This window comes from Mobula birostris, chromosome 7, assembly GCF_030028105.1.
Source record: "Mobula birostris isolate sMobBir1 chromosome 7, sMobBir1.hap1, whole genome shotgun sequence".
Taxonomy (NCBI): Eukaryota; Metazoa; Chordata; class Chondrichthyes; order Myliobatiformes; family Myliobatidae; genus Mobula; species Mobula birostris.
Window position 1 is genome coordinate 100,097,285 of NC_092376.1, and position 19,779 is coordinate 100,117,063.

General features: G+C 42.2%; 1 protein-coding gene across 5 annotated transcripts in view; it reads right to left on the reverse strand.

Moving 5' to 3' along the window:
• LOC140200777 (serine/threonine-protein kinase 32A-like) overlaps positions 1–19,779 on the reverse strand; it is a 329,027-nt gene that overhangs the window by 158,370 nt on the left and 150,878 nt on the right. For all 5 annotated transcript variants that reach the window (XM_072264378.1, XM_072264377.1, XM_072264379.1 and 2 more), the window contains one exon: positions 17,081–17,254. In XM_072264378.1, the coding sequence (XP_072120479.1) occupies positions 17,081–17,254 (174 nt within the window). The remainder of the gene's footprint in view (positions 1–17,080; positions 17,255–19,779) is intronic.

Genomic DNA, 19,779 nt, shown 5'->3' on the forward strand with positions numbered 1-19,779 from the left:
CTGCGAAGGTCTGTTTGGAAGCCTTGAATATTCATTCGTTTTGCTCTCTCTCTCCTTCCCCCCACTGTCCATTGCCACGGCAACGATTACTGCGAACTGAACTGAACTAAATTGAACTGAACTTTGCGTCACTTTGAAACTGGTCATTTACCCCTAGACAACGATAGAGCTTGATTGATCCTGTTATCTGAATTCTATGTACATGTATGTTTATCATTGCTGAACTGTTGCATTCATTATCCTTTTGATTAGAGTACTGTGTTGCTTGTTTCTTTAATAAAACTTTCTTAGTTCTAGTAATCCAGATTCCAACTGAGTGATCCATTTCTGCTGGTTTGGCAACCCAGTTACGGGGTACGTAACACAACTAAAAGATGAAAACATCTATAAATGTACTATGGAAAGTATTCTGACATCACTGTCCAGTATGGGGGGGGGGGGGCTACTGCACAGAACCAAAAGAAGCTGCAGAAAGTTGTAAAATGAGTCAGCCTCATCTTTGGTACCAGCGTCCGTAGTACCCAACGCTTGAAGGAGCAGTGGCTCAGGAAGGTGATGTCCATTATTCAGGAACCCCAATCACCCAGGACATGCTCTCTCTCACTGTTACCATCAGGAAGGAGGTACAGAACCCTGAAGGCACACACTCAGTGATTCAGGAACAACTTCTTCCCCTCTGCCATCCGATTTCCTAAATGGGCATTGAACCCTTGGACACTACCTCACTCTTTCTAATATACAGTATTTCTGTTTCTGCACTTTTTAATCTATTATATATATATACTGTAATTGATTTGCTTATTTATTTATTATTTTTTCTTTCTATTTTATTATGTATTGCATTGTGCTGCTGCTGCTAAGTTAACAAATTTCACGACACATACCGGTGATAATAAACCTGATTCTGATTCTGCCAGGTCCTGATTTCCCTGTTTGATTTGTTTAACCAGTGGTCTGTATGCAGCTAACTTACACAACCTCAATATTGTAACACTATGTTCACTTTCACCACTTTGCACTACAATGGACTTTACATTCTTAATGGCGTTCTTTCTTGTACAAGGTGTATAATTTATGTTCAATATATATTTTTCTTGCATATATGTGCCTGTGATGATGCTGCAAGTTTTTCATTGCAGCGGAGCAGACTCGATGGGCCAAATGGCCTAATTCTGCTCCTATATTTTATGGTCACCTGTGCATACATGTACAATAAACTTGACTTTGACCTGACTCTCCCATCAAAAATGCAGTTGTTGAAACTCTGAAGTGAAAACAGAAAATGAAGGAAATATTCGCAGTGGTGGTGATGTCTGTTGTCTGTCAGTAGGGGGTCGTGCACAATCCTGATTTGATGGAGACAGACGTGACAGCACGGAGGAACATCTGGTGAAACTTCTGGAATGCCTGCTTCGCTGCTGCTGCTACTGAAGAGGGCATAGTGGAACTCATTCATGATAGATCTGGACCCAGTTTAGTCTGATCTTTCCAGAATTTACAGCTGATGCAGTGGATGTAGTGTGCTTGGATTTTCAGAAGGCCTTTGACAAGGTGCCGCACATGAAGCTGCTGAGCAAGATAAGAGCCCGTGGGAGTTACCAGCATGGGTGGAGCATTGGCTGATCGACATAAAACAGATAGTGGGAATAAAGGGATCCTATTCTGGCTGGCTGCCAGTTACCAGTGGAATTCCACAGGGGTCAGTGTTGGGACCGCTGCTTTTTACGATGTATGTCAATATGGTTATATGTCAATGATTTGGACTATGGGATTAATGGATTTGTGGCTAACTTTGCTGATAATACAAAGATTGGTGGAGGAGCAGGTAGTGTTGAGGAAACAGAGAGCCTGCAGAGAGACTTAGATAGTTTAGGGGAATGGACAAAGAAGTGGCAAATGAAACACAATGTTGGAAAGGGTATGGAAGAAATAAATGGGCAGACTATCATTTAGATGGGGAGAGAATTCAAAATAGAGAGATGCAAAGGGACTTGGGAGTCCTTCTGCAGACTACCCTAAAGGTTAATCACCAGGTTGAGTCGGTGGAGAAGGCGGCAAATGCAACGTTAGCATTCTTTTCTAGAGGTATAGAATATAAGAACAGGGACGTGATGTTAAGGTTCTATAAGGCACTCGTGAGACCACACTTGGAGTATTGTGTGCAGTTTTGGGCTCCTTATTTTAGAAAGGATATACTGACATTGGAGAGGGTTCAGAGAAGATTCAGGAGAATGATTCCAGGAATGAAAGGGTTACTGTATGAGGAATGTCTGGCAGCTCTTGGGCTGTATTCCCCGGAGTTCAGAAGAATGAGGAGGGAATCTCATAGAAACATTCCAAGTGTTAAAAGGCCTGAACAGATTAGATATGGCAAATTTATTTCCCATGGTAGGGGAGTTCAGGACAAGAGAGTATGACTTCAGGATTGAAGGACATCCATTTAGAACAGAGATGCGGAGAAACTACTTAAGTCAGAGGGTGGTAAATCTGTGCAATTTGTTGTCACGAGCGGCTGTGGCCAAGTCACTGGGTGCACTTAAGGCAGAAATAGGTAAGTTCTTGATTAGTCAGGGCATCAAAGGGTATGGGGAGAAGGCAGGGGAGTGGGGATGACTGGAAGAATTGGATCAGTCCATGATTGAATGGCAGAGCAGACTTCATGAGCCGAATGGCCTACTTCTGCTCCTATACAGTATCTTATGGTCTTAAGATAGACAAGTCCCCTAGTCCTGATGGATTGCATCCCAGGGTTCTGAATGAAATGGCAGAAGTTACAGTAGAGGCTTTGGTGATATTTAACCAAAGTTCTCTGGACCCTGGGCAGGTCCTGGCGGATTGAAAGACAGTGAATGTCATGCTTAAGGCTATCATTAAAGAAGAAATAGCAAGGCATCTGGAAAGAAATAGATCCATCAGGCAGACGCAGCATGGACTCAGCAAAGGCAGGTCCTGTTCGACAAACTTACTGGAGTTCCTCGAGGATATAATGAGCGCGGTAGATCAAGAGAAACAGGTGGATTTCCAGAAGGTGTTTGGTGAGGTGCCGCATAAAAGACATCCATAAGATAAAGATGCATAGAGTTGGGGGTGATGTATTAGCAGGGATAGAAGATTGATTAGCTAATAGAAAGCAGAGAGTTGGGCTACATGGGTGTTACTCTGGTTGGCAATCAGTGGACAGCAGTGTGCCGCAGGGGTCGGTGCTGGGCCCGCAACTGTTCATGATATACATTGACGATCTAGAACAGGGACTGAGTGTAGTGTACCTAAGTTTGCTGATGATACTAAATTCAGTGGAAAAGCAAATTCTGCAGAAGATACGGAGAGTCTGCAGAGAGATATAGATAGTTTAAGTGAGTGGGCAAAGGGCTGGCAGATGAAGTACAATGTTAGTAAATGCGAGGTCATCCACTTTGGAAGGAAGAATGAAAGAGCAGATTATTATTTAAATGGTAAAAAGTTGCAGCATGCTGATGTGCAGAGGGACTTGGGAGAGTTTGTGCATGAATCACAAAAGGTTGGTTTGCAGGTGCCGCAGGCTATCAAGAGGGCAAATGGAATGTTGGCCGTCATTGCTAGAGGGATTGATTTCAACAGCAGGGAGCTTATGCTGCAACTGTACAGGGTACTGGTGAGGCCGCACCTGGAGTACTGTGTGCAGTTCTGGTCTCCTCACTTGAGGTAGGATGTACTGGCTTTGGAGGTGGTGCAGAGGATGTTCACCAGGTTGATTCCAGAGATGAGAGGGTTAGACTATGAGGAGAGATTAAGTCGCCTGGGACTGTGCTCACTGGAATTCAGAAGAATGAGAGGAGATCTTATAGAAACATATAAAATTATATGTTAATTTTATATTAATAGATAAGATTAATAGGATAGATAAGATAGAGGCAGGAAAGTTGTTTCCACTGAATTGAATTGAATTGACTTTGTTTCTCACATCCTTCACATACATGAAGAGTAAAAATCTTTTCATTACTCCATCTAAATGTGCAATATGCAATTTATGGTAAATTGTGATAAATAGCAGTGGTAAATAGTAAGTACAACAGGACAGTCAATATAGCATAGAAATACAATGGTATCAGCATGAATTAATCAGTCTGATGGCCTGGTGGGAGAAGCAGTTGCGGAGTCTGTTGTTCCTGGTTTTTATGCTGCAGTACCGTTTCCCGGATGGTAGCAGCTAGAACACTTAGTGGTTGGGATGATTCGGGTCCCTAAAGATCCTTCGGGCTCTTTTTACGTTCTTTCTCTGTTAATGTCCTGAATCATGGGAAGTTCACATCTACAGATGCGCTGTGCTGTCTGCACCACTCTCCGCAGAGTCCTACGATTGAAGGAATTACACTTCCCATACCAGACAGTGATGCAGCCAGTCAGGATGCTCTCAATTGTCCCTGTAGAAAGTCCTTAAGATTTGGGGACTCATGCCAAACTTCTTCAACCGTCAGAGGTGAAAGAGGTGCTGTTGTGTCTTTTTGCCAAACAGCCGGTATGTAAAAACCACATGATATCCTTGGTGATGTGTACGCCGAGGAACTTAATACTGTTCACCCTCTCAACCCTAGATCCATTGATGTCAATAGGGGCTAGCCTGTCTCCATTCCTCCTGTAGTCCACAACCAGCTCCTTTGTTTTTGCAACATTGAGGGAGAGGTTGTTTTCTTGACACCACTATGTCAGGGCGATGACTTCCTCTCTCTAGGCTGCCTCATTATTATTTGAGCTAAGGCCAATCAACGTAGTATTGTCAGCAAATTTAATTAGCTGATTGGAGCTCTGGGTTGCATGGGTCTACGGAGAGTAAAGACTACAGCCCTGAGGGGCTCCTGTGTTGAGGATTAGAGGGGTGGAGGTGAGGGAGCCCACTCTTACCACCTGCCAGCGACCTGACAGGAAGTCCAGGATCCAGCTACACAAGTCAGGGTGAAGGCTGAGGTCTTTGAGCTTCTTGTCAAGCCTGGATGGAATTATGGTGTTGAATGCTGAACTGTAGTCCAAGAACAGCATTCTCACATAAGCATCCTTCTTCTCCAGATGTGTAAGGACAGTAGGTAGAGCAGTGGCTATTGCGTCATCTGTCAATCGGTTGTGTCGGTAGGCGAATTGTAGGGGGTCCAGTGTGGGTAGCAGCATGCTGCAGGTATAGTCCTTGACCAGCCTCTCAAAGCACTGTTTATTATTGAGATGAGTGCAACAGGATGCCAGTCGTTCAAGCATGTTCAGACTGGTAGGTGAGACTAGAACTAGGGGACATAGCCTCCAGATTCAGGGAGTAGATTTAAGATGGAGATGAGGAGGAACTGCTTTTCCCAAAGAGTGGTGAATCTGTGGAATTCTCTGCCCAATGAAGCAGTGGAGGCTACCTCAGTAAGTATACTTAAGACAAAGTTGGATAGATTTTTGCAGAGTAGGGGAATTAAGGGTTATGGGGAAAAGGCAGGCAGGTGGAGATGAGTCCATGGCCAGATCAGCCATGATCTTATTGAACGGCAGAGCAGGCTTGATGGGCCAGATGGTCTAGTCCTGCTCCTATGTTATCAGACACACTTTGATATGTCTCCATTAAAAAGAGCTTTATACTTTCGTTGTATATTTGCCATTGTTGAGATTAGATTTGCACACTCTTTCACCGTCAACAACATTCTGCTTTCAGCTATTGGCTACGATAAGGATTAGACAACAACTGTAAAATATGCTGTTAATACTTGCAGAAGTACGTTGCCCATGAATCACAAAGAATGCTTAATAGAATAAAACAAAATGAGAACATCTGTAGCCAATTCAATGAAAATCACTGTTTATAGAGTTTGTCTTTGATTCAGCAAAACAGTTACAGTTAATTAATATAACCTTTAGCAAAGTGACAGCTTTGATAGCTGAGGACACATGCAGAATAAATCTACATAGATGATTTAAGATTCTTAGATTGTTTTATATCCCTGATTTATAGCTCTAGCAATAATTATTTGCATGCAATATGCTTTTCAAACAATGCAGCCACAGAACATACTAGAGACTAGGTGAGAGTCAATAAATGGCTGAAGGAACAGTGGGGGAAGGAGTGTTCAAGTTACTGGACAGTGGCAGTGAGGGAACTGGGCTGTAGCTGAACTAGCAGAGCCACAATAAAAGGATGAGTGTGAGCTGGCAGGTGATAGGTGAACCCAGGTGAGGGGCAAAGCAGGTGATAGGGAATGATGTCAGAAACCAGGAGGCAAAACACGGAAGAGGAAAACAACAGAAGAAAGAAGAACTGGGTAGGATAGAAGACCATGGAATTAAAAAAAAAGGAGGTGGTGTTGTGTATATAATATTTAAGTAATAGTAGAATAATGTTGTAAATATATAGTTTGATTAAGCATTCTTTGCTGTTGGCATTCATAACAGTGAAATACAGCAACCAGCAAGTTACATTGGGCTTGTATGTGGTAGAAACAGGAGGGGCAGCATTGTGAGATTATGACCTTCTGAGACAAGTACAACTTGATTGGAGATCCATCCATCACTTAAATGTCACATCCCTTGCAATAAAGGCAACTAAAAGTGAATTAAGAATGGTACTGGATGATACCACAGCAGGATGGCATTGGAAAACTCAAATATATCAAGCGTAAACTAATGCTAAATGAAAATGCCATGCCCATGTTTTGCAAAGCCCAGCCAGTTCCTTGTATCTTCCATGATAAAGTAGCCAGTGAGCTAGATCGCAAGGAAGGTGAAGGAATTCTTTCTGAAGTTTTGTGTGGTGTCCATGGGTAACATCAGTGGTTCCAGGATCCAAGAAGAATAGGTCCGTTAGAATCTAAAGTGATTTTAAGGTCACCATCAACCCAGTATTGAAAGTAGATCAATGCCCTCTGCCCAGGATAGAGGATATCATTGCAGACCTTTCTGGAAGGAGACTTCAGCAAAGTGGACTTAGCTAAGGCCTACCTACAGATGGATATGGATAAAAGAGTCCAGTGTGTTTCTTGCCATAAACACTCACAAAGAGCTTTATTTCTATCATAGACTTATTTTTGAAGTGTGAGGTGGCTTTCTAAAAGACAAAGGAGATGGTGATGTCAGACACTGTATTCACACATTATGATCCGCATCATCTAGTGAAGCTTGCCATGCACTGTTCAGGCTGCCAACACATCCAGGAGAATGATGTCCAGAGCGGTCAGAACCACTTCTTGCAGTCCCAGAGTCAACTCCTACAACTACCACAGAGGAGACCCTATAAACAGAGATTGTTTCTCAGCCACAAGTCTCACCTGTCAAGCTGAGAGACCTCCACCCACCACCCCACCCTGTTAGGAATGACATTATCCCACGAGAATGAAATACCCTCCACAGTGAATAAATTCTTTGGCCTGAATGGGACAATTTAAAATTTACTATGCTGTAGATGTCTATCTATAAGTATGCTGTCAATATATATAAACACACACACACACGTATATATGTGTGTGTGTGGGTGTGACTGTGTATAAGTTGAGATGCATTTGATATTGATTTGGAGTTTATAGTTAAGCAGGCCTAAGGTAGAAGGAGATGAGTTATTAACTTCAAATGTTACATGCATATGCAGTTCAACTATTTGAGTGATTATGCAGAAAGTTTGAAGTTAATAACTCATCTCCTTCTACCTTAGGCCATGAACTTATCAATCACCCCTGCTGTGGACCACTTTCTGGAGGTCCAAGACGCCGACTTCTACAAAGAAGGGATCCGTATGCTCCACGACTGCTGGACTAAGTGTGTAAATGTAGGAGGGGACTATGTTGAAAAATAAATGTGCTAGGTTTTCTAAAACTGAATCCTTCTACCTTAGGCCAAGAACTTATCAATCACCCCTCGTAATATTTCAAGCAACACACACAAAATGCTGGTGGAACGCATCAGGCCAGGTAGCACGTATAGGAAGAGGTAAATCGACGTTACAGGCCAAGACCCTTCGTCAGGACTAACTGAAAGAAGAGATAGTAAGAGATTTGAGAGAGGGGGAGGGGGAGAGGGAGATCTGAAATGATAGGAGAAGACAGGAGGGGGAGGGATGGAGCTAAGAGCTGGACAGGTGATTGGCAAAAGGGATACGAGGCTGGAGAAGGGAGAGGATCTTGGGACGGGAGGAGAGGGAGAAAGAAAGGAGGAGGGGAGCCCAGAGAAAGATGGAGAGCAGGCAAGGAGTTATATTGAGAGGGACAGGGAGAAAAAAAAGAGAGAAAAAAGGGGGAAACATAATAAATAAATAAACAAACAAACAAATAAATACATAGATAAATAAACAAATAAGGGATGGGGTAAGAAGGGGAGGAGGGGCATTAACAGAAGTTAGAGAAGTTGATGTTCATGCCATCAGGTTGGAGGCTACCCAGACGGAATATAAGGTGTTGTTCCTCCATCCTGAGTGTGGCTTCATCTTTACAGTAGAGGAGGCCGTGGATAGACATATCAGAATGGGAATGGGATGTGGAATTAAAATGTGTGGCCACTGGGAGATCCTGCTTTCTTTGGCGGACAGAGCGTAGGTGTTCAGCAAAACGGTCTCCCAGTCTGCATCGGGTATCGCCAATATATAGAAGGCCGCACCCGGAGCACTGGACGCAGTAAATCACACCAGCCGACTGACAGGTGAAGTGTTGCCTCATCTGGAAGGACTGTCTGGGGCCCTGAATAGTGGTGAGGGAGGAAGTGTAAGAGCATGTGTAGCACTTGTTCCGCTTACAAGGGTAAGTGCCGGGAGGGAGATCGGTGGGGAGGGATGGGGGGGAAGAAAGGACAAGGGAGTTATGTAGGGAGCGATCCCTGCGGAAAGCAGAAAGGGGGGGTGGGAAAGATGTGGTGGGATCCCGTTGGATGTGGCAGAAGTTACGGAGAATTATATGCGGGACCCGGAGGCTGGTGGGGTGGTAGGTGAGGACAAAGGGAACCCTATCCCTAGTGGGGTGGTGGGAGGATGGGGTGAGGCCTACCTGGCCTGCTGCGTTCCACCAGCATTTTGTGCGTGTTGCTTGAATTTCCAGCATCTGCAGGTTTCCTCATGTTTGCATCATAATATTTCAGTAAGATTTGAGTAATATTGTAAATATATTGTTTGCTTATGCATTTTTGTTGTTTAAATAATGCATTGCATACTAAATGTAAAAGTATGTAAATGGCATACGCCATTGCTCCACCATGTTATATGTACTCACCTTGCTTAAAGCAAAAACAAAGTTAGACACGTTATTCATGGCTTTGTCATTTTCTTTTGATTCATTTAATGTTTTGGAGTTACAAAACGTAACAGGTGGGAAAAATGCTTCAACAGATATGTAAAAAGACACAATTTAGATGTCAGTGTCAGTCCATTACAGTCAGAAATGACAGAATTCATAAAGGGGATCAGGGAATCGGCAGCATAAGTAACAAATACTTTCACGATGTCTTCACAGAAGAAGACACAAGTAGTATTCCAGAAATGTTACTGACAATCTAATGAAGGGAAGGAACTAAGAGAAATTAGTATCAGTAGGAAAAGTGCTGGAGAATCTGATGGGGCTGAACGCGGATAAATCCCCAAGTCTGACACTCTGCATCTCACAGCACTAAATGAGGACGCTGTGGAAATGATGAAGGCATTGGTTATGGCTTTCCAGCATTCTAAATGTGACTTTTCTACAGACTGCCAAATCTGCCAAAAGGTAAAACTGCGATAGAGCAGTGGAATGTAATTTAAAAAACAGACAATTGGTATCACAGGGGCGTAAAAGTTCTGGCCACCAAGAGAATCAGGGGAACCTAAAAAGTGAGGTTGTCCATAAGAGTCTAGTTGCTGAACTGAAAATCATGGAATTGAAGACCAATTTCTGGTTAAATGGCAGAGCAATCAGCAGGCATAACGAGCAGCAAGGCAGAATGATAATTATGGTATTCCACAAGATAGCCCACAACTATTCATTATATTTAAAAACGCTTTGGATAAATGGACAAATATGTAGCTCGAAAGATGTGACATTGCATTTAGTGTATAAGGAAAGTTTATATTACAGGGGTAGTAATAACAAATCAATGAAACATAAGAATTTACAGTACATCCAGTTTTCAAATATGGTGCTTAGAAGAGATGACCCAGAGGATGGTGAATCTGAATGCACTTCCACAATGGCTGTGGATGCGAAGTCTTTGGGTATATTTAAAGAGGAGGTTGATAGGTTCTTGATAAGCAAGAGTGTCAAAGGTTACAGGGAGAAGGCAGGAGATTTGGGTGGAGACGGATAATAAATCAGCCATGAAAAAATGGCAGAACAGACTTGAAGAGAGGAATTGCCCAATTCTGCTCCTATCTCTTGTGGCCTTAAAACAATCTCTCAGTCCCAGTTATGACCTGAAATATTAACAGTTTCCATCTCCATGGATGCTGTCTGACCTGCTGAGTGTTTCCAGCATTCACTGCTTTGTTTCAGATTCCCAAAATTTATTAGGATTGGTCTGCTAGAGCCAGTATGGGTCTCATGGGCTGAATGGCTTCCTGCTATTCTGTATTATACTGGTAGTTAGGGTATGTGTACAAACAGCAGAATTGAGAACCTTGACTGCTGCAGGCTGAAAAATGTTTTACTGCTATTTTCTCTAAACAAGCCAGGATATCAGAAACATAATCAGCAAGTGAGATCAGGAGTCAGCCTGACTATGCTTGGATACTCCACTGCAGCTCACTGAACCTCACACAGTGCAAAAATAAATTACTACTTTCAAGAAGAGGCCTGGAGATAGAGAATCTCTAGTGATGCAAGTGTTGTAGCTGTTAATCAGGCTTAAAAGTAATCGGTGTTACTTGATTAAATTGTGACTTAAAGAGCAGTGATCTAGCATTTTGTAAAACCACATGTATGCTTTTGAATTTGCATAAAGCAGGAACCACACAATAAATAGTCAAAGCACATCTAATTCTTACACTTCTGGATTAAAATAAGATGAAACTAATTCAGAATTTTCTTTCATAACTGAAGTTGCTTATGCTTAAGCCAGTATGAAGACTAGAGTTAACAACACACAAGTTTTACAACAATTATTCTGAAAGATATTTGGATTAACCTCCAATGATCCTGAAATATTAACTTTGCCTTATCTCAGCCCAGCATACTGACTACAGCACTTGCTATGTTTATAATAATAATGACTATTTATAGAGCTCCTTGCATACAGACAATGTTGTTCAAAGTGCTTTACAATGGGATAAAGTGAAAACTGAAAGTAAAAGACAAAAATGAAGTTAGTTAAAAACAAGGTTAAATAAATAGGTTTTGAGCTAGCATTTAAGTGTCAACTGAGTCTGCATCCCTTATAGTTTTAGGTACTGAGTTCCACAGTTAGGAGTGTAGTTCAAAACAGCTGACCTGCCAATTATTTTTTGAGGGAGTTTGTTTAAATTTAAGAGACCAGCGGAGGAAGACCCGAAAGTCGAGCAGAATTATATGATGGAAGTGAATCTGTGATGTATTCCGGTTCCAGACCATTAAGAGTTTTAAAAGTAAGTGTCACCCTCACTCCAAGTCCACTCCGTCCAGCGGTCTACCAACTTCCTCCACTTGTGTCTTCTCTCCTCATCTCTCCCTGGCAAAAGACCGTGAAAATCTCTCTTCCAGACTCACAAGAACAACAGCATTCCAAACCCCGTTATCTCTAGTCATAACCCAAATGTTGCTGCTACAGAGAAGCCATTACATTATCAGTGAAACCTTACAGCATGTTACATAAGTAAGAGAACTTTAAAATAAATTCTAAAAGACACAGGAAACTAATGCAGAGTAGTTAGGATAGAGTGTGATATGTTCCCACATCCTGGTTTTAGATCAATTCTAGCAGTGGCGTTCTGAATGAGTTGAAGTTTGTCAATAGATTGCTTTGGAAGGCCAGTAAAAAGTGCAATACAGTCATCCAGTCTATTTAATATAAAGGAGTGAATTCATTTTTCAGCATCATTACATGACAGGAACAGGCATATCTTTGCAATATTTTTAAAGTGTAGAAATGCTGTTCTGGTCATTTTCTTTATGCGATCTTAAAATTAAAATCGGAATCCTGTATAACACCCAGGCTGGTTACTTCTTATTTTACATGTTCCTGTTTTATCAAGAAGTTTATTTCTCTTGGCTTTAGGAGAAACTAAATGTATTTCAGTTTTACCTTCATTTAGTTTTAGGAAATTATTACTCATCCATTTGTTTATTACGACTATACCAGAAGTCAGAGAAGATCGGGTGTTATCATCATCAGGCTCAACTGAGATGTACAATTGTGAGTTATCTGCATAACTGGAATTCAAGTTTTTGCTCTCTAATGATGTCTTCTAAAGGGAGCATGTATAAAGACAGGATATATAAAGACAGCATGTATAAAGAAAGAGAGCATGTAGGGGAAAAAGACAGCTTCCCTGAGCAACACCAAAAGGTACATCGTATCTCTTAGAAAATGGCCTCCAAGACAGACAAAAAATTCTCTCCAAGACATATGAACAAAATCAATCAAAGGCACTACCAGAGAGGCCAACCCAGTTCTCAGGGTGATCTAGGAGAATGTGTGGTCAGTTGCGTCAAAGGCAGCACTTAGATCTAGGAGAATTAGAACTGAGACCCTTTTGGCATTAGTGCTCAGCCTAAAGTCACTGACAATTTTGGTAAAGGTTGTCTTCATGCTGTGGTTTGCTCTAAAACCTGACTGAAACTTTTCTAGAATGTTGTTCTCATTCAGAAAGTTGTTGAGTTGCACTTTCTCAAGAATGTTGCCCAGGAAGAAAAGATTTGATATTGGCCTATAGTTAGCTGGTACCTCATTATCAAGGTCTGGCTTTTTAAGTAGGGGTTTGGCAGTTACAAGTTTGAAGGATTCTAGAAAAACTGCAGTTTCAAGGGGTGTGTTAATTTTTCTAACACAGTTGAAAACACTGTTAAAAGAGTCCTTAAAAGTGTGATAGGTACAGGATTGAGACAGCAAATAGACTGTTTACACTTTGATACAAAAAGTACACAAAAATTACCTGAGATAGTGTATCAGATAGTGAGACATTAATAATATTTAACTCTTTTGTCATTAGTAAGTTAAGTGTATTATACAGAATGAGAATTTAATCGGATGCTTTACCTACATTCTAAAAGACTGCTTTTAGCTCACTTGATGTTGCTGTCAAATGCAGGTCATCTGTGAACAACTTTAGAAGAAAAATACAAAAGCAGAAATAATCTAAAAGTTAATAGAACCAGGTGGTCTTTTCCATGGCATCTCCAAGGTCAGGTTTTAAAACAAGGTCAAATTAAGAACAAGGTCATTTCCACCACCGTTGCTGGCAGTGCATTACACCCATCACATTACACTGAGAGTCAGTGTGGAAAACTTACCTCTGAAATCCCCCTTGTACCTACCTCCAAGCACCTTAAAACTATGCCCCCTCGCGATAGCCATTTCAGCCCTGGGAAAAAGCCTCTGACTATACACACAATCAATGCCTCTCATCACCTTATACACCTCTATCAGATCACCTCTTATCCTCTGTCACTCCAAGGAGAAAAGGCCAAGTTCACTCAACCTGTTTTCATAAGGCATGCTCCCCAATCCAGGCAACATCCTTGTAAATCTTCTCTGCACTCTCTCCATATCATCCACATCCTTCCTGTAGTGAGGTGACCAGAACTGAACATAGTACTCCAAGTGGGGCCTGACCAAGGTCTCATATAGCTGTAACATTACCTCACGGCTCTTGAACTCAGTCCCATGGTTCATGAAGGCCAACGTATCATACATAGTCACGGTCATAGTCATACTTTATTGATCCCGGGGGAAATTGGTTTTCGTTACAGTTGCACCATAAATAATAAATAGTAATAGAACCATAAATAGTTAAATAGTAATATGTAAATTATGCCAGGAAATTATGAAATAAGTCCAGGACCAGCCTATTGGCTCAGGGTGTCTGACCCACCAAGGGAGGAGTTGTAAAGTTTGATGGTCACAGGCAAAAATGACTTCCTATGACACTCTGTGTTGCATCTCGGTGGAATGAGTCTCTGGCTGAATGTACTCCTGTGCCCAACCAGTACGTTATGTAGTGGATGGGAGACATTGTCCAAGATGGCATGCAACTTGGACAGCATCCTCTTTTCAGACACCACCATCAGAGAGTCCAGTTCCATCCTCACAACATCACTGGCCTTACGAATAAGTTTGTTGATTCTGTTGGTGTCTGCTACCCTCAGCCTGCTGCCCCAGCACACAACAGCAAACATGATTGCACTGGCCACCACAGACTCGTAGAACATCCTCAGCATTGTCTGGCAAATGTTAAAGGACCTCAGTCTACTCAGGAAATAGAGACGGCTCTGACCCTTCTTGTTGACAGCCTCAGTGTTCTTTGACCAGTCCAGTTTATTGTCAATTCATATCCCCAGGTATCTGTAATCCTCCACCATGTCCACACTGACCCCCTGGATGGAAACAGGGGTCACCGGTACCTTAGCTCTCCTCAGGTCTACCACCAGCTCCTTAGTCTTTTTCACATTAAGCTGCAGATAATTCTGCTCACACCATGTGACAAAGTTTCCTACCGTAGCCCTGTACTCAGCCTCATCTCCCTTGCTGATGCATCCACCTATGACAGAGTCATCAGAAAACTTCTGAAGATGACAAGACCCTGTGCAGTAGTTGAAGTCCGAAGTGTAAATGGTGAAGAGAAAGGGAGACAAGACAGTCCCCTGTGGAGCCCCAGTGTTGCTGATCACTCTGTCGGACACACAGTGTTGCAAGCACACGTACTGTGGTCTGCCAGTCAGGTAATCAAGGATCCATGATACCAGAGAAGCATCCACCTGCATTGCTGTCAACTTCTCCCCCAGCAGAGCAGGGCGGATGGTGTTGAACGCACTGGAGAAGTCAAAAAACATGGCCCTCACAGTGCTCGCTGGCTTGTCCAGGTGGGCGTAGACACGTAGATACGCCTTCTTAACAACATTGTCAACATTGTCAGCAGCGTTGAGTATCCTATGGACACAAACCCTGATATTTCTGAACCTCCACACTGCCAAGTGTCTTACCATTAGTATTATATTCTGACTTCAGATTTGGCCTCCCAAAATGAACCACTTCACACTTATCTGGGTTGAACTCTATTCGCCACTTCTCAACCCAGTTCTGCATCCTATCAATGTCCCACCGTAAACTCTGACAACCCTCCAGACTATCCACAACACCCCCAACTTTTGTGTCATCAGAAAATTTACTAACCCACCCTTCTACTTCCTCATCCAGGTCATCTATAAAAATCACAAAGAGGAATGGTCCCAGAACAGATCCCGGTGGAACACCACTGATCATTGACCTCATGCAGAATATGAACCATCTACAACCACAACTTTGCCTTCTGTGGGCAAGTCAATTCTGGATCTACCAAGCAATGTTTCCTTGGATCCCATACCTCCTTACTTTCTGAATGCACCTTGCAGAGGGAACCTTATTCAAGCCTGAACTTGGAAATTACTTTTGATATATGCTTCTAAACATAGAAAACATAGAAAATAGGTGCAGGAGTAGGCCATTCGGCCCTTCAAGCCTGCACCGCCATTTATTATGATCATGGCTGATCATCCAACTCAGAACCCTGCACCAGCTTTCCCTCCATACCCTCTGATCCCCCTAGCCACAAGGGCCATATCTAACTCCCTCTTAAATATAGCCAATGAACTGGCCTCAACTGTTTCCTGTGGCAGAGAATTCCACAGATTCACCACTCTCTGTGTGAAGAAGTTTTTCCTAATCTCAGTCCTAAAAGGCTTCGCCTTTATCCTCAAACCGTGACCCCTCGTTCTGGACTTCCCCAACATCGGGAACAATCTTTCTGCATCTAGCCTGTCCAATCCCTTTAGGATTTTATACGTTTCAATCAGATCCCCCCTCAATCTTCTAAATTCCAACGAGTACAAGCCTAGTTCATCCAGTCTTTCTTCATATGAAAGTGCTGCCATCCCAGGAATCAATCTGGTGAACCTTCTTTGTACTCCCTCTATGGCAAGGATGTCTTTCCTCAGATTAGGGGACCAAAACTGCACACAATACTCCAGGTGTGGTCTCACCAAGACCTTGTACAACTGCAGTAGTACCTCTCTGCTCCTGTACTCGAATCCTCTTGTTATAAATGCCAGCACACCATTCGTCTTTTTCACCGCCTGCTGGACCTGCATGCCCACTTTCAACGACTGGTGTATAATGACACCCAGGTCTCGTTGCACCTCCCTTTTTCTTAATCGGCCACCATTCAGATAATAATCTGTTTTCCTATTTTTGCCACCAAAGTGGATAACTTCACATTTATCCACATTAAATTGCATCTGCCATGAATTTGCCCACTCACTCAACCTATCCAAGTCACCCTGCATCCTCTTAGCATCCTCCTCACAGCTAACACGGCCACCCAGCTTTGTGTCATCCGCAAACTTGGAGATGCTGCATTTAATTCCCTCATCCAAGTCATTAATATATATTGTAAACAACTGGGGTCCCAGCACGGAGCCTTGCGGTACCCCACTAGTCACTGCCTGCCATTCTGAAAAGGTCCTGTTTATTCCCACTCTTTAGTACAACATTGCCCATATGTTCATCATTAACAGTTCTGCCTAGGATCAGATGGCTTTCTCTGGCCTGAGTGTGCCAAGGTACTGCACGACAGTAAACACTTTTGAAGAGATAGGTTTGGTGACAGTCTTGTTAAAAATACATTGTCTTTTTGTTTAATATCAGAAGAAATGCTTCATTGTGTTAAAACAGATAATGATTGAAGAAATTCCAATTAGTAACATATAGAATGTAATGCTTTAGACCAATGCTTTTCCTCTGGTCGAGAATAATTAAAGTTAAGAACTGATCTGATTATCACAATGTAACCAGTTACTTATGTAACAAATTGTAGACTTCTACCAATCAGCAACACAAAAAAAACTATCGTTTAGTACAGATGATAATGACCAAAATTGATAATCATCATATGCAAAAGTGAGCACACTGTACAAATGATAACAGTTCGTTTACAATTAACTCCACCTTCCATGGACTGAACACAAACCTGTGAATGATGTGCCTATTCTGCAGGTAATCCAGTGCCAGAGCCAGCTCGCAGATGTAAAGTTTCACCGTTTCCTCCTTAAAGTGAACATTCTGTTGTAGGTGATAACGAAGGTCTCCACCGAGTAGGAGGTCCACCACCATGAACATATCCTCCTCATCTTGAAAGGAATACCTGAAAGGATGGTGATGAATTGAAATTACTGACATTTACAAAGCAATAGAGATTTTAAGATTATGAGAAGGTCTTTGGAGGTAAACACTAAGAACATTTATGTATGTGTGTGTGGAAACATAACGATAAGTACATAAAGTATAGAGCAGCACAAAAACAGACCCTTTGGCCTAAATGCCCAACTAATGACCTCTGCCTACACAATGTCCATATCTGTCCATTTCCCTCACATTTATGTGTTGTTTGAAAGCCCTATCATATTGTCCCTGCTACCAGCCCAGGCAGTGCATTCGGGGCACTCACCACTCTCTGCATAAAAACCTTGCTCTGCACACCTCCTTTGAACTTACCCTAACTCACCTTAAATATATGCCTTCTGGCATTAGACTTTTTAACACCAGGAAAAAGATACTGGCAGTCTACTCTCTAATCCAGGCAGCATTCCAATAAACCTCTTCTATACACCTTCTAAAGCCTCAACGTTCTTCTTATGATGGAGAAACCAGAACCGAATGCAATACTCCAGATGCAGTCTAACTCCAGTTCTATAAAGCTGCAACATAACTTTCAGACTCTTGAACTCAATGCGACTGATAAAGGCGATCATGCTGTATTCCTTCTTTCCCACATGTCAACACGCTGAACTTGGACACTAAAATCACTCTGCTCATCATCAATGCTCAAGGCCATGCTTGACCAGTGTTCTTTCTCTTTACATTTGATTCCATTGTGCAACACATCACATTTGGCTGGTTTAATCTCTATCATTTCTCTATCGATATCTGCAACTGATCTACAACTGATCTGTAAATCCTGTGGTATCCATTGCCAGTCTTCTATGTTTTACACAACATCTGCAAACGTACTAACTCACCCATCCACATTTTCATATATCACAAACAGCAAGGCCACAGACCACGAGCAACAGACCTTCAGCCAGAATAAATCCTATCAACCATTACTTTTGCCTTCTATGGGCAAGCCAGTTCTGTCCAAATCCACTCACTGTGGATCTAATGCATCTTATTCTTCTGGTTGAGCCTCACATTAGGGACTTTGTCAAATGTATTACTAGTGTAGCCAGGTGGAACAGAGAATTGTGCCTTTTGTTTCTGGCAGGAGGGAAATAGTGTGGGACCTTCCTCCCCAAGTGGCTTTAAAAAGGGTGCCCCCACGGGTACTAGTCCATAAGAGGCAGTAAGTGGTAGCATTGCTGATTTTTTTGGTTGATTTAGTCTAGTTACCATGTGTACCTGTGTGAGGTGTGTTACTTAATGCAGCTCCTTTTGTACATTGCAGGACAGTATAGCTATTTGTGTGGGTCACTGCTTCAGCCTTTTATTTAATGCCTTTTAATTAACTTGAATTTGTGCTATGTGTATGATTAGTCTTAAATTTCTATGTAAACTTGAGGCACTGATGTGCTTTATGATACTGGTGTAGTGCAGTAACTTTACCTAAGACACTTTTTGCACTTTACTCAGTCTGATGATACCTCAGGAGCTTTATTTAATGTAAAATCTGACTTTCCTCTTTAAACTATCTCGTCAGACTGCCTGCCTAGACCCTGCCTGTAATCCTGGCTCAGTGGTTACACTAAAATCTGTGTAGATGATATCCACAGCTCTATGTTCCTCAATCACCCAAAATAGCTCTTTGACTCTCTTGAGCCCCTGCTGATACTCTGGTAATTTGCCCTGCTCCAGTTTAATTAGTGTCCCACAATATTCACTTTTATTGTTATCTTATCACTCTACCCTAACTGTTCTGTCACTGAAAGGTCAGTCTCCTGGCCGGGCTCATTACCAGCTGCAGTATGGCTCCTCCTCTTGGCAAAACACACAAAATACTGCGGGAGCTCAACAAGTCAGACAGCATCTATGGATATGAATAAACAGTTGACATTTTGGACTGAGACCTTTCATCGAGGCCAGAAAAAAAATGAGCAGTCCATCTTTTCTTCTTTTAAAAGATGACTTCTCATCTTTTTTTGCCAGTCCTGATGAAGGGTCGTGGCCTGAAGTGTTGTCTGTTTAATTGTTTCCACGGACGCTGCCTGACCTGTTGAGTTCCTGCAGTATTTTGTGTCTCCTTGGATTTCAAGCATATAAAGATTTTCTTTTGCTCGTGGCTCCTCTTCTTGTTGGGCTATCTACATATTGTTTTAAGAAATCCTCCTGGGTGCACCTAATGAATTCTGCCCCATCTAAACTAATGTACTTGCATATCTGCTTCTCAATGTCTTGCTGGCTGTTGGCAGCTTTGTAGTAAAACTATCCCATCAGAATATGATCAGATAAATGTAACAGACCCCTTGCCCAGAGAGTGTGAGGAAAATGGAATTCTGCAACCACTCGATGTGTCCAATAGCACAAGTGCATTTAAAACAATACAAGGTCAACGCATTAAAGAGAAAGGACTAGAATAGTATGGAGGCAAGAGCAGGTCCCAGTGACGAGGTTTCTCGCAGGACAGCAACACTTGTTTAAAAGTACAGAAGGGATTGTCGGGGTGGCCATTGTTGT